General features: G+C 38.2%; 1 protein-coding gene across 1 annotated transcript in view; it reads right to left on the bottom strand.

Annotated features, from left to right (window-relative positions):
* Positions 1–16,324, bottom strand: part of Unc80 (unc-80 homolog, NALCN channel complex subunit) — a 204,267-nt gene that overhangs the window by 27,690 nt on the left and 160,253 nt on the right. The window contains exons 46-53 of the mRNA XM_033763980.1: positions 15,641–15,775; positions 13,857–13,995; positions 12,984–13,080; positions 10,536–10,706; positions 7,333–7,425; positions 6,013–6,048; positions 5,497–5,715; positions 863–1,063 (exon numbers count right to left, since the gene is read on the bottom strand). Coding sequence (XP_033619871.1) covers positions 863–1,063; positions 5,497–5,715; positions 6,013–6,048; positions 7,333–7,425; positions 10,536–10,706; positions 12,984–13,080; positions 13,857–13,995; positions 15,641–15,775 — 1,091 coding nt within the window. The remainder of the gene's footprint in view (positions 1–862; positions 1,064–5,496; positions 5,716–6,012; positions 6,049–7,332; positions 7,426–10,535; positions 10,707–12,983; positions 13,081–13,856; positions 13,996–15,640; positions 15,776–16,324) is intronic.

Genomic DNA, 16,324 nt, shown 5'->3' with positions numbered 1-16,324 from the left:
CATGTTATTAATAAAATAATATTTTTTTCTTCAAAACCTTCTAAGTGCAGCACGGATGTTAAAAAGAGCCCAGGCTAATACCTAGAAACATCCTGACAAACTGAACACTAAGTGCTATAGATTCTTGGGTAAGATTTGTTTTTATTTTTTGCTTTAGTTTAAAAGGACAGGGAATATTCAATCTAACCCAAGTTGAAATTTCAAAGTTAGTGGAATTACCAATATTTAATTGAACTACCTGCTCACTGTGACTATGCTTTCCAAATTGAGCTCATGCCTTTAGGTAGACTGGTTCAGAGGTATCCCTTTGCCTAAACCGAAGGGTACCAGTGAAGATTTCTTAGCCACCAAAGAGAAGTCAAGTGGTAAATGTGTTCATTTAGAATTACACTGAAGTAGGTGAAAGTTAGGTATTTGCTATCAATCCTCTAAACTTTTTAGCTGCTATTGGCTGATTATTGTAAATTGTCATTTTTCTAAGTTGGTACCTAAATACATTAACTAATCATATTGGAATATCAAATTAATTTTTCTTCTCACTTTAGTTGGTTATTTATAGGGCATGCTCTGACTTATTTCAAAAGGGATGGGAGATTATGGAAATTCTTACGTACATCTGATGAGGAACCTGGTAACTAAGAACGGATAGATTTTTTTTTTAAAGATGAATGCACTTTAAAAAAATGTTATTTCCTCAAGATTTATTAGGTATTTAGGTATTCACAGCCTTAATTAACTGCATAGATAAAAAAGAAAATTTTTAATTCACTCATTCAACTCAGACTTCCCCTTCATGTTAAAAAATGACACCTTTTAACTTTGAAGCTTATTGTATCAACTTCTGACTAGGAGGCCTCCTCACCTCAAGGTAGGCATCTTATGAATTTTGTTGAACATTCTATCCAATCTCTTTAGAATGAGGATAAGGGCTGGCCTCACTGCCTCGGCTGTCCAGTCGGTAATGGGCAGCATCTCCATGATGTAGCGCCGAAGCCCACGGCTCTCCATTGTTTGGGTATCATATGGGGCCAGCTTCAGAAGGGAGTGTGCAATTTCTGCCAACCTAAAACGATTATTTTTAAATGAATAAGCTTAAAATGTTGCAATGAAAAATTTCCCACCAAGAATCATGACAATTACCTTCTGCCAGTACACCTACTCCTGAGCTAACATCCTTCCTCCCTCTGCTCTCGTCACATATGTCACTACAATGGCGTCTGTACATGCATATTAACAGGGTTCAGGGATGTTTCAGAAGGTAAACACAAAAGGCAACTGGCAGGAACCACCAGAGGCAAAGTAGTCTTCCTCCAAGGCTGCCAAAGGTTCCCAGTCACCAGATCCACACATCAATGTCCTAATATGGGATTTTTTTTTTGTTTTTGTTTTTTTTGGTACCAGGGATTGAACTCAGGTCCTTGCGCTTGCAAGGCAGGCCACCGAACCCCTGAGCTAAATCCCCGGCCCCCTTAAGTCTCTTTTAATTTGAAGATTTCTTCAACTTTTGCTTTTTTTTTGCTACCTTGGAATTTATTTGTTGAAGTAATTAGTTGCAACAATACTCTGGATCTTGATGATTGAATCTCTAGGTGTCATTTAATCTATTCTATTGTATCCATATCAGTTAGTAGTTAAAGCTAGGTGCTAGATCTACAGACTCAGTTTTGACTTTTTAATCAAGAGTTCTTATCAGATGCATTCTTATACCAAGGAGGTACACAGTTCCCAGTTGTCACTCTTTATCGTGTTAGATGCCCCTAGAGATCCCTGTGGAGATCCATTAATACATCCAGAGAAGTACAATGACAATATTGTGCTCTTTCTTTTCTCAAATGTTAGTGACAGGATTTTAATATAGAGAAATGTCGATCACCCCTAGAAAATGGGAGAGGCAGGACAAAGGCCTGAGAGGATCTGTGGTATAAGAGCTCTCTAGCCACCCTGCTTTAGGAATCACAGTCAAGCCACTCCCTCTTTCACATGTGGATGCTTTACAAGTGCCTCATCAGACTAGCTTTGTGGACAGGAGAATTTAAAACTGTACAAGGCAACTTGGTCTATACTAGAGAAGCTCTCACATTAGGTCCCTAAATTTCCTTTAAATTCTTCCTAATTCTGGAGGCATAAATCCAATTCATCTTCTTCAGGGCCACCCTTCCTAACTGAAAAATAGTTACCGTCTCTTCATCCTTTCTATCTTTTCCAAACTGAACATTCACATTGTCCTGGAAATGGAATTTGGGAATTCTGAAGAAATCATTTTAAACTCTTCTCTATACTCATCTTTAAATATATTTCTCATAGTATGCCATGAAGAAAATCTTTCTCAGGTTGTTTATGTGGCAGGTAAGAATGTATGTATAGGCACTTATTTCCTTGTGCTTGTTTCAGAATTGTACTGAGAAATGATCAATCTGTGTATTTTAAGCACAAAATCTGTGTATTTTAAGAACAAAACATAGAACTGAACTTGAAAACTGTTTTATAGATTACTACCTGTATTTCTTTAATTCTTGTTTATATGAAAAATTGAATTTGCTTTGAGCCTAAAATGAAATTTGCCTTTGATATAATCTTTGATGTATTAGCACAAGAATAATTTCTCTGTAAGAAAAGTTACCACGGTCCTTTCCCAGTGAAAACACAAGAAATTTCCTCCTTGGGAGAGATGGGGAGAGAGAAAAGGAAAGAACTGCAGATCCTGCTGCTTTGGCAACTCGTGACTGGGCAAATGAGGCAATAAAATCCTTTAGGGCAGAGATTGTATCTAATCAAGAATATTTTTCACTAGAGCCCAGTAATCCAACATATATTCTGCAAATGCAGGAGAAGAGATTGCCTTAAAGCTGGTATTCTCAGCTTTTGGGCTTGATCCAAATTCTGCATTCAAATATCCCATGTACCTTTAACTTTATATCGCCCCATTTCTCTTTTTAAATAAACTTTTTCTTTGGCTAGTATCTATTCTCATGTCTTTAAGTATTATTCATAATCCCCAAATTAAAAATATTTAGTTACAAACACACACACACACACACACTAACCTACATAAATACACATTTAAGCACTTAATTTATAAGAAAAAACCCTTAATTATAAACTTTGCTTTGTACAGGGTCCAAACATTTAGATGTGTTACCCCTCAGCAGTACAGAATATCTGTTTGGCCACAGAACATGTAGACCTGTCTTTATAAGTTTGTTCTGAGGCACTGCCTTAATATAGGACATTTAGTCTAATCCAGTGCAGTAACTGGTCATCTATTGGTCCAGGTGCTCCTGAATGATCTTGGCACACTGCATTACGATCCTTATACCAACTCTTTATGGTGGCACATCCAGACATGAGAACTAGGCATTTATCTATCATGGAGATGTTGCTGAGGACATATCATCATCATATTTTCTTTTTAACAAACAACCAGGGGATAGTTTTTGTTTTTGTTACTTTAAAAAAGTACTACTTCAGGCCAGGGATTTCGCTCAGTGGTGCCGTGCCTGCCTCGCAAGCACAAGGTCTTGAGTTTGATCCCTGGTAAAAAAAAAAAAAAAAAGTACTACTTCACCAGAAAACTGTTTTTAATTTTACTGGCACTACGATTTTGTAACTTACCACTTTTCACTTATTGTTTTGATAATCCAGAGGCTCAAAGTCAAATTCATGGTATGAATAACACCTAATATGATCTTATATTTAGTTTTTGTACTAGTACTATCACAAACGTAATTATTTTCTACATTGACTTTACTTCTTCATTTGGGAATTCTATCACCTTGTATCTTATAGTTTTCTAAGTTACCTGAAACTTTTTATAAAATGATAAATACAACTATACATGTGACTCTAGCACTTATAGCATTGTATTATTGTCATTTTCTTATATCTGTCTCTTGTATTGGACTGTGATAAATTTGAAGACCAGCACTTTATTTTACATCCATCCACAATAGGTTTTGAATCACTTTTATTAGCATTAATATCTTCATATCCTAGATCTGTGCTAGACACTGAGCTACATCACTTAGATTTACAGCTCATTTAACTTTTTATAGGTATTGGCCTCTAGAGGGAGCTCTAGGCCTCTCCGACTTCTGCTGCCCCTCCCCCAAATCCCCTAAGGAGTAGTCACACACACTTCACATTTCTCTCTCTCTCTCTCTCTCTCTCTCTCTCTCTCTCTCTCTCTCTCTCTCTCATCTTTTAAGAATCTTTCCCTTCCTCTCATAAATTGGCTGTCCCTCTCTTCACAGAATCCCTCAGGTCAGCAAGACTTGATCAGTAGGAAAAGGAGAGGAGGGACCCGATGGAGCCCTCAGTTGCAGCTGACAATAGGATCTTGACACTCCAAACTTTTCTGCCTTTCTCAGAAGCCTCCTGCTCAGGAGCTGAACTTCTCAGTGTGAAATAAGCTCTTCCCCGGGACTGAACAGTGGATGTGTGAGCAGAAGCAAAGCTCTGGAATGCTCTTGGTGTTCATGGTTGGGCAACCACAACTCAGAATATGAAATAGGTCTGCAGGGAAAAGCTCCTGCGCTCACAGAGGTTTCTACTTCTCATTTTTCTTTCCACATTTTTTCAAAAGGCTATCATTAAAAAGTTAATAATCATGAAGTAGATGTGCTTTGGTACATCACAATTTCTGAACAACTAGACTATCACTCTACTTTTAATTTTCTAGGTACGTCAAAGTTTCCAAGTAAAGCTTTTACTACCTGTGAAATTTTTCTTTCAAGGACTGTTTTATGACCCTTTACAAACTGTCACAAATCTGAATGAATCAAAAAATACAAACACAACCTTTATAATGAGTAGCATTATGTTAGCAAGAGGACATCTCCACAGGAAGGGAAAGTACTAATGCACAAACAGCTAATTCTGGGGCCCCTGTAGAGGACTAGTGGTAAAAACTTTAAAATAATGACAGGCCTGATCCAGTACAGGATTTTTTCCAGGAAATTTCCTTCAATAGTTGAAGGCTATATCATGCACAGTAATTACAAAAGGGATTTCAGGTCCATGCTATGTATGTGTAAGAATTAAAACCACTCACTTCCCTGCAGGGCTTATTACTGTGTCCTCAGATACTCCAGGGCCAGAACAAGCCCTCAGCAGAAAACAGTGGTTTTTGTTTTGTTTTGATGTAAGATACCTGGATTCTTGTGAAAAATCAGAATCTGGGCAATATTTGGAAGAAAACTACTTCAAACATAGGTGATGGAAATTTTTCATTCTCTATCATCGAGCAGTAAATATATGGGCTGTGATTTTCTATCTTAAGAACATTTCTTCTGTCCACCCTGAGCCTTCTTGATAGACTTAATGAACACTTCACCAGAGGGTTCTGTATGTTATGTATTCCAGTCCCAAGAAACAAGTCATCTCAAGTATCTTAATATGTATCCTGGAGGATAAAAATTCTCACACCCAGCCCAACACACACTCAAACCCATGGCCATACCCAGGCCACACTCAGGCCAAGGGAAGTATGGACAGTACCTCATGTGGGATTTCACATCCAGCAGCTCCAGGGCAGTGACCCGTGGCTCCCCAGCTAGGTTTTGCAAGATCTTCAGCCTTGGCCCACAGTGCTTATAGAATTCTGTGCAAATATTCAAGAGGGATTCCCTCGGCCTTCTGAATTCTTCCCGAGCAATACGTTCATCCAGTTCCTCTCTGGGAAGTCCTTGCCCTTCCTCCAATAAATGAAGGTTTTCCCTGGGAAATTAGAAAAGATCAACCAGGGGTCTGGAGAGGTGAGCATGTGTCAACCCAGGGAGAGGTGTGAAGAAAATCAGAAGGTTGCTTCTGAGTTAAGGACTCAGTATGGTGGCGCCAGGTGAACCTCATCTGCAGGATAAAATTTATCAGTAGGAGAGACTGTCATCCCCACACTGCAATGACTTTACATTAGCCACTTCCTGAATCCTCAGGTCATAATTAACTGAAGATATCTAATGGAACTCTAACTCAGATGTTAGAACTGGCATGGAATTTGAGCAGGTTTTTCAGTACCTGATAAAGTGCAGTTTGGCTCCTTGCTCCTGGTACCTAAGAGTCAGAAAATAGTCTGTGTAAATATCACAGCAATACAGTGAACCTTTGCTGAGGCTTCTTACATGATTTTCTTATGAAAAGTCCTTGATGATATATTATGATAAGATCACAAGAATATACATATTAATCCTAAAATATAAAATCTTTATCTTTCATTTGGCTACCACATACAAAGCAATTATAGTTGTTATGAAAGTCGTGTCATTGCCATATACTTTAAATAAAGAAAAATACATAAAAACTCAGAATATAGCCAAAGGAAAGACATTTTTGAAAAATTTGAATTCTAAGGCATAGTGTTAATACTGTTATCTGGTTCAGGTAATCAGAGGAAAAAATATGTCTGACTTCCTTCAATTCTGGAGACTTACTGCTTTGTGATTAATTGATACTTGATGTGAGAGAACTTCTTTTCTCCATCCACCATTTATCTAGCAGTTGAACTTAACCCAGTATGCATAGAGAAGACCCTACATATCAATAAAATGGTACCATTTTCCCTTAATATAAGAAGTGAATGCATGAGTTTATAATGATCATGTCAGGTAATTTATAGTTGGGTTTGAATTTATTTTTGCCTTATTTTAACATGAGTATGTATAATGAGCAGATAATTAGGTTTACATAGATAATGATACACACTTAAAAATATGCTTCAGAGAGAGTATAAAATTATTGTTTCCACTCATGATTTCCCTGCTAACTAATCCAACCTAGGAAAGAAGTTTCTCTTAAGCTGATTATGGGTTTGTGCAATCTCAAATTTTCCTTAGAAGGAGGGTAATTACACTTTTGTGTGTGGGTTGGAGTAGTTAGATGTTTACACAGATGGAATGAAGCAGATAAAATAAAGTATTAACTAGTATAGTCAGTAGCTGAGTTACACCACAACAAGGGAAGAAGATCAAGTGAGCAAACATCAAAGCATCATTTGAAGACATAAGTCAAAATTTGGGTGAAATGTCTGTAGAAAATCTGCCCCCAAGGGTGAGAAATCACTATTAAATCTCTGTGCTGGAACAGTTCAGAGACCACTTAGCACGGCCATGCAAACAAACGAACACAAATACCAATTCCAAATGTGGTTTGGGTTTCTCTTGGACAATTTTAAAAGAAATCTTGGTATTTTTCTTGTAACTCTAAACTCACTCTTCTTTCTTTTCATTGGAATGTTTCACACTTAATATTGACTTTTTCAGGATTACCTTCATTCCTCACAACTGAAATTCAGGTTGTATGAAACTGAGACACTACAGGAAAAAAGGCGCAGTGAATTACCTGGTGTTCACCCCTGACGACATGGTGTGATTGGCTGTGGTGGTCCCCTTATGACCTTGATCACACCTGCTCATCTGTGGTGCTGTCATGGGCCTGTAATAATAACAATAATTGCCAGAACAAAACAACAATGACAATCTGGGTGTGGTGGTGCATGCCCCTAATTCCGGCACTTAGGGTTAGGGTTAGGGTCAGGGTTAGGGTTGGCACTCGAAAGGTGGAGGCAGGAGGATCACCATGAGTTCAAGGCCAGCTGTCTCAAAAACCAACCCCCAAAATAATAACAGACATGGAAACAATTATAAAATCCTCATGTTATTGAAGCTCACATATTTTGTCAGCTCAGAGAGGCATTTCAAAGGCTGTGTTAACTCGCATGGGTCTGTAAGCCTATCATTATTTAAATTCTTTCACTTTCTGGTTCTGACTGATAAACTAGTCAAATGAGACATGCAATCTGGTCCCTAAGACTGCTGATGGAGAGGTCAGAGCTCATTCTTCATTTCTACAGGTGTCAGGCAGTTGGTCATTCTGGCCAGGCATAAAAGGCAGGTGTCTCCAAATTTCTTTGACCACCTATACCAAAGTCAGTCACTCTTACTTTTCTGAGAAACCATCAAAGAGTGAAATGATTCTTGCAGTGAAAATTACAACTAAGGTTACCCAGAAAACCTGTATCTACTTTAAGTCAGTAATTTAGATGCTTGGTAATAGTTTCAAATCAATTCACTTTATATCTGCAGCATTTATGTAAAATATTAGGTAAAGTTTCCCTCTGAATGGGCGTCTAACACATAGAAGGGATGGTGTTGTTTTTCTGAGAAAGTACTTTTATAAAATCTTTAAAGCTTGTTTCTATATTGCTTATGTTCTCTATGCTAAATATAACTAAAAATAAAGCAAACTTTTAATAATCACACTAGATTCTTCCTTCCCACATGTCAGGCAAAATTTAAAGATGGTTTCCAAGACTGGCTGCTGGGAGTTACTCCACTGATTGTCTCATTTCAAGGAAATCATGGCAAAATGGAGGTTATTTGGGCAGGCTTAATTTGATCACAGCAGCCTCTGAAAGCAGAGCATTCTCTTTGGCTAGGGTAGAGATCTGAAGTGTGAGAAAGATTCAAGGAGCTGCTGCTGGCTGGAAAGACAGGAGGGCTCTGTGAGAGAAGCACACGAGCCCTCCAAGTGCACAGGTGGCACCTGGCTGATGGCTGGTAAGGAAATGGGTCCTCAGGCCAGAGTGATGTGAAGCTGAAAACCTGAATGAGCTTGGAGGTAGATTCTTCGCCGGTACAGCACTCAGAGTAAAAGCTCCGAATGAATGCCCAGTGCTTTGCTTTCTACTTTGTGAAACCTGGGCAGAAATCCCAGCTGCTCCTGCCTGGACCTCTGTACTACAAAACTCTGAGATGATAAATGGGTTCTGTTTTAAGTCTCAAAGTTTGTCACAAGGTGTTTTACAATAGACAACTAACACATATATATTTGCCTATATGACTTCTGAATGTCTCTTTTCACAGGAAAAAGAAACTAGGGTTGGGAAAGTGAATGGATTTTCATATCCTTTTTGTAAAAACAATGAAGCCTATGTTGTTTTAACCACTACCAATCAAGGAGGCTTTTACTTCACAAAATGAATATTAAATGCACTGAAATATATAAAGCCACAGAATTTTCAACGTCACATCTTCATGCATGACTCTTCATGGCATTTTGGGTAAATCAATTTTGGATGAACTAATTGACTTATCTTCCTAAAAGAAGAAAAAAGATAAAAGGGCCAACATGATGTAATATAAGGAGAAATAACTAAACTGTTATTTGAGAAAAACTGACCACTTTTCTGTAGTTGGAGGAAGGGGTTAGTAGAAGGGCACAGAAGGCAGAGTGTAAATCATCTGCTTATCCTTAGAATGTTCTTCTGGGGATTTTGACAAAACCACCAACAAAACATTGGGACTATTTCTTGTTGGAAGAGGTGATTTGTTGTGATTTCCTGTTCTACTTCTTCCCATTTACTCACTTTAGGTGCATCCGAATATTTGAGGATGACTATCTATCTGCACAGGCTTTTGGGCTATATTCCGCCTGCTTAGGTAGGCATGCGGCTCATGATTAGGAACAAAATATACATTGAAGTTTGTGAACAACGATCCTAATTGCTTTCAAGGTCTTTGAAAGCACTTCAGGTAGCTCCCTGACTAACAGCAGAAGGGGGCTGGGGAAGTAGATGTCTTTTGTGGGGGATGAAGGAGGTAAATCATAAACAGAATTTGGAGCTAAGAAAATGATACTTTAGACTGGACACATCACACTGCAGAATGCAATGAAGGAGCAAAGGAATAAACCCAGGAAGAGGACTTCCCCACTCCTACCCTGGGCAAGAATATGTCCTTCTAGCTAATTTACAGGGAGAAGGAAAGCAAATTATGTGCTGGGTGCCCTGCACCCAGCCTCCCTGTTCTCCCTCCATCTTTCGTTCCATCCAGACACCCCACTAGCTCCATGCTTACCACATAGGAGCTCAGTTCCTGTATTTTTCCACTCAAGAATCATATACTAGTTCTAACTTCTTGGACTATATTTAGGGCTGAACTTTTGCACCAATTTACTTTTCCATCCCCAAATCACTTAACCCTCTCAGCATTATTTAGTCATGACCTACAAAAACTGTGTTAGTCCTCTCATTAGAAGAATACTCTACAGTTTATACTTGTTATACAGTTTCGAAAATTATAGCATAAAATCATGACCATGAAAATAAAATAATGAAAAAAAGTTTAGTTGAATTTGCAGACATTTAATGTCTTATAAAATAATTAGCTAATAAAAAGGTGGCTCACATTTTTATATTCTCTAACTTGCCCCTTTTACAAAAGACTTGTTTGCCTACGGGTTAAAGCTACCACCAAGCCCAGTTAGCTCTATGCAACTGTGTGTTTAAGCAATTGTAGTACAGCCATTATTATTTTTACAACTACTACTATTCAGAGCACTTAGTACTGTTTATCCAGTTAATTTAGAGACTTATCTGAACTTACAAGCCATCCAAGGCCTCAGTAGGTATCTGTAAAAACACAATGTAGGAATCCATAAATGATGACAGGGTTTTAGAGCTTTTGAGCCATAATGTACTTATCTTCATCTTTTCAATGGACACGTGTGGTTTAAGACTGGGATGTTCCTGCCAGTGGGATTACCTGGTGAGCACCTCCACGCTGTACAAAAGGGCTTGCAGGGATGTGGCCAAAGCAGCCATGGCAGCAATCTCCTCCCGGGCGGCAGGTACAGTCTCTACCTGTGATGTCTGCCTCTTTAGCTTTTGTAGGTAACATGGCACTAGAGCTTCTAAGACCATGAGCATCTGAAGACTGCAAACAACAAAAAGAAAAGCAAGTCACACTTTACACTTTACTTTTGGGGCTAATTCATATTTAAGAAAATCCTTAAAGTGCTAGGTGTGGTGGTGAACACCTGTAATCCTAGCACTTAGGAGGCTGAACAGAAGGATCACCTTGAGTTTGAGGCCAGCCTGGGCTACAGAGTGAGTTCAAGGTTAGCCTGAACTACAGTACAAAGTGAGATCCTGTCTCAAAAAACAAAATAGGAAAACAATGACCCTAAAGAGATGAGGAGCTCTAAGTCCTCTTCCTATCCCACCCAAATCAAAGAGTAGTTAAATCTGCTGGAAAGGTTGGTCACAATTTGTTAACTAATCAATCAAACACCTGCTAACGGGTAGCAAATTCTGCCTTAAGGAAATATGTACTCTAGTTGGGGGAACTGGCCATGGAAATAAGCGGTTTAAAGAATAGCATTGAGAATCGATGGAGCTACACAGTATGTCTGAAGAAACAGGCTTCAGAATCATCAACAAGGCTTCTATTCAGGAATCTGCTGAGAGTGGTTTTGCAGCTGAAACAATTCAAAGACCACAAAAGACCCTTTTCTAGGAGGCTGGTTTGCTAAAGCTTAAGCAATATTGTAGAAAGAGTCTGAGGAAGCTGTCACTGTGATGCTGGCTGGCAATGCCTGCTTGCTGGTGGAACCCACTCATTTGATAGCACCCATGCTCAATGTGGTGTTGAGGAGACTGAGAATGCTGTCTTTGAGGGGAGACGGAAACTATGTAGTAGTAGAAGGTACCTCTTCCCCTCTAAAGTCATAACTACATAAATTTTTGTTGGGAGAGTCCCCCAATCAAGTTTAAAGTTGTGGGTGCCAGAAAACAACAATGGCTGGTTGATGTTCTTGAAAGCCCGAAACCTGAAACCAAGGTCTTATTTATTTATTTTCCTTCCTACAAGTATCATTGAGTCTCACTATGGGCTTTATGCAGAATTACTGATGCATCACGTTAACAACATACCTGGACATACTCAGAATAGAAAATAGAACAGGAAATACGTTTTTACATTCAGGTACAGAGTTGGAATTAACGTAATAAAGGGCTCAGTCAATTCTGGAAGCTTTTTAGAGCTGAGATGTTGGAGGAGTAACAGAAAACAGGATGATCCTGATAGGCTTCAGGTATGCCCTTAAAGGGTCCCAGTCACACCTATGGCTGACTACAGGTACTGTATGTTTAATCTCCAGCATTTAAGATAACAAAAAGCTAGGAATGCTGGAAGGGCCATTTTTTATTTACTCCCCGTATTTCCTTCCAGTTAAGAGAGTTCAATTAAGAGGGCTGGGGATTTAGCTCAGCAGTTCGGTGGCCTGTCTTGCAAGCGCAAGGACCCAAGTTCAATCCCTGGTTCACCCCCACCCCCACAAAAAAAAGAGAGTTCAATTAATATAAATCCTGGCCCCTGTTGGCCCTTCCTCCATTTTGTTCTAAGGAAGAGGAAATGACTTACCTGAGGGGCAATGTGTAAAGATATACTAAGAATAATCAACCCAGCTCCTTCCTTCTTCCAGGGGAGCTTGCCAACAAAACAAGACTTTTAAATGAGAGATGACACTTATACATAAGGCCAGAACCAACACCTTGGAGTTGGGCTGGTTCATTTTCCACATGAATCTTTTGACTTCCTTGTACTTGGCAAAAGAAAAGATAGGATTTATATTCTTGTCCTTTGTGTGACAGGCGTTGTTCTTGCTCCTTGAAAATGGATAGGGGAAGGGTAATAAGGGAAAAGAAAAAAATGTGGGATAAAGAAAAGATGGAAATGTGCTTGTAGATGGGGAGGTGAGGAGGGGGTGAACGGAGGGCAGGGACAAGGGGAAAAAATGAGAACCAAGACCTGTCATGTAGAGGTACAAGATCCCAACAATGAATGTAACTGTACTGTATCCCTAAAATGTACCAATAAACACAATTAAAGCTGAAAAAAAAAAAGAGTTTTCATAAATGGCTTAACTATCTGTTGCAAAGTATTGTTTGCTACTCATTTGTATTACATGAAAGAAAAATATTTTCTAAAAAGAGTAAATATTTTATCTATCCTCTGCACAAATTCCAATGAACAGATTGCAAATTAATGAAGATTTACAATATTTTCCAAATCTTCTGCTACGACAAATTTCCTAAATGTAGTTTTTAAAACCTACTTGACGGAATGGTACAAACTGATATAACCTTGGGCTTCATGTGACTTTATTTCCTTTGCTGTATCACAAGGCATGGAACACAGGGCTGCAGTTACCTTCTAAATGACTCAGGAGCATATGCCACCACAGTAACACAGAGCTTAATGGCTTCACTGATTGAGAACGTCAAGTCTTCATTCCCATAGCAGAAATCTGAAAGGACAGAGAGCCAGGGTATAACATAAGAGTATACTGTGCTGGGAATAGAGATGAATTTATCACTCAAACACCACCTTTCCAATTATATTTTATAGCCTTTTCTTCTTTTAAATTAATTTTATTGGTACATTTAAGGTATACAGTGTAATGACATCCACCATTGGAAACTTTCACCTTTACATAATACATCTTGGTTCTTATTTTTTTCCCCATTCTTCTGCCCTACCTTCAACCTCCCCATCCCTCCCTATCAAGAAAGACTTTGTTTTCATTTTTCTTTATTAGAATTTATTCTTGAACTGTGCAAACTATTAATTTCTTTGTCTGAAGGGAATTACATTCAGTTTTCTACTTTTTAGTAGTTGGATAAAAAATAAAAATGCTTTGTTGAGGTAGTTTTAATAATCTTATTTATAGATAAGGCACTGGCATAATTTAAGAGGCAAAATGAGACATTTTATCTTTGAACGATGCCTACTTCTATACATTTCATAATAACAAGATACCATTTTGGAGAGTTATTCACTTAAGATTATTCAAATAACTGGACCTTCTGAGCTTGATATGGCAGTAGTCTACTGAGTATGATTTTAAAACAATTTTTATGGCAGAGAATTTCTTACTCTTGAAGTTCCACAAGACATTTAAGAAAAAAGCAGGAGATTTAAAAAATGTACTCACTAAATGTATAGCACTGTTCCCTTTACTCTGTCTGTCATCTATCTATCATTACAAAGAAAAAAAGAAGTAAAGGGAAGTTTTGCATTTACCTAATGATTTAAGAGGCTTCTCAGCTTTGACTAGCTCTAGGATGTCTAATATGTCAATGGTCTCTCCCTCCAGGGACTGCAGCAAATCAAACAGGCACTGAGCCGACACACCTTTGTTGGGGCCATTATTGGCAACATCCTGTAAAGAGAAAACCAATGTTATTTTACTGACTTCCACCTCAGAACTAGTATGGTTGACTTGAAGTTCAAATTTAATAAGCACAATCACTAATAACAATTACCACATCCATCTGGAATTCAACTTATATACTTCTGCATCCAACAATGCTGGTGCATGATTTTGGAGTGGTGCACCTGAACTTCAGGAGTATCTATTAAATGCTAATCTACTACAAAAGAGATATTTGGGAAACTCATTAAAAATAGTAATATATGAACTGCTAGAAAAGTACATTACAATGGCTCCATTGGAATAAAGATGGTGGAACCAAAGAAATTTCCATAATAGATGGCTAAATACTTCAAATACTTTTGGGGGACAGATGTTTACTTTAACTAAAGACTCTATGCATTTCACAGGTCTTTATAAAATATATATCTCTAAAACAGAGATGCAGTATTTGCCCTTTAAAAATCTATTTTAAATGGTTCTGATCTATTCATAAAACAATGAATCCATAGGAAGTTTCTATGTGCCAGGGACCATTCTAAAAATCAAACATACACATATATACAAAACACCAAACTAAAAAGCAAACGTAGAAAGACAGAAAGGTCTTGTTCTCATGAACCTTAAATTCTACTGGTGAGTGTGGCAGATATATGTTAACAAAACAAACCTAAGTATAAAACGAGAGAAGGAAAAAATGGAACCAAAGTCTTTGTAAATAGGGGAGGATGGAGGGGGTGAGGAAGAAATGAGAACCAAGATCTGTCATGTAAAGATACAAGATCCCAATGATGAATGTAACTGTACTTAAAAAGTACCAATAAACTCAACAAAACAAAAAGAAGTATAATATACAATGTAGTGATAAATGTGTTCTGAAGAAAAACAAAAAGTAAAGCAGGGTAGGTGCTAGAGAAGGACAGACAGGAATGAGAATTGGGAAATCTTCGTTTTATCCTTTCCTATTTTCCATCTCATACATGGACGGAACATAAAAACTGGAAAGCTGGTTTATTTACACTCAGATGAGGTAAGACGAAATGAGATGAGGTGAGGATTGAAGAGAAATGATTTTCTTATTGAAAAAAATGTATGGTATTCATGTCTTACCGGTTGGAAGAAGGGAGGTGACACATTGAGTACATAATCTGAAAATGGCCAGATCACATATTAAAAGTAGACCTCTGACTTGCACCTGAAGCAACCAGCCAGGAAACCAACTTACTGTCTCTAAAAACCAGCCCAGAAAGCCAGCCTGACCTATCAGGTTTACAGCAGGTCAGACTGCTCTGGTAGAAACCAAACAATAACTCTGCAACAATAGCCAAAAATGGCAGGGATTTGACTAAAGCTGAGAGCTTCCTTAATTTTTCTGTCTACTTCCAACCCAAAAGAGCCAAACATGTGCCCCTAAGCAATCATGTAAAATGCCTTGCTCCTAGTCAGCCTGCCTACAACTTCCCCAGGCCAACAGCCTTCACTCAGGTGTACCTGAAACATCCTTTGCTTCCTCTAGAAAGCTTTCCTACTCCTCTGCTATGTTGGGGGTTTCGGCCAAATGCAACTGGCTCCCTTGCTTTATTAAACTCTGAAAAAATACCCTTTTCTTTTTTCATTTGGTTGGTCTTCACTTATTTCCACACATCTTACTTACAGGAAACTCCAAGAGAGGGGCCACACTAGCAAACAGCTGGAGCACAAAAGGCTTTCGGTGTAGGATGTAGAACTGGTGGCAGGCAAATTCAATGGCTTGACGCAACTGAGGATTGCTTTCATAGTCTGCGTATACCTGTGGGAAAATGCTCCATGTTCAACGAGTGCCTGAAAATGTATCAGAATTATGTTTGCTTTTAAAACTTCCCATAGCTATGGGAAGCAAAGAAAAATGGCTGATTTCATAAACTGGTGGAAGGCTGTATACAATGGTATCACTTTTCTTGGGAGAAACTTGGTAATACACATAGAAATTCTAAAAATCTAAATACACTTGTCCCCAGGAAGTTTACGACTGAGAGTTTATCTCAAGGAAAGAAATGGACAAATGTATGAAGATGTTTATCTGAGAAGGCTTGCTGTAAGATTGGGTATACTAGTTAAAAACTTGAAACAACTTAAATTAATTAATGGTGGTTTGTTGAGTGAATCATGGCTTATGAAGACAATGGGATAATATGCACTGTTTAAAAAGGTTCTATAAAGCTAAGTGTAACCACATGAAAAAATACTCATGATAGTGTATATTACATGAAAAAGTAAGTTAAAAGCTTGAGTACTTGATATAAACTTTTGTTTAAAAAAAGTGCATGTATGTGTGTGTGTGTGTGTGTGTGTGTGTGCG

This window comes from Fukomys damarensis, unplaced genomic scaffold (genome assembly GCF_012274545.1).
Source record: "Fukomys damarensis isolate Sample0158 unplaced genomic scaffold, DMR_v1.0_HiC HiC_scaffold_16, whole genome shotgun sequence".
NCBI classification, from domain to species: Eukaryota; Metazoa; Chordata; class Mammalia; order Rodentia; family Bathyergidae; genus Fukomys; species Fukomys damarensis.
Note: the sequence above shows the minus strand (reverse complement) of the source record. Positions and strands in the feature narration are given on the sequence as shown.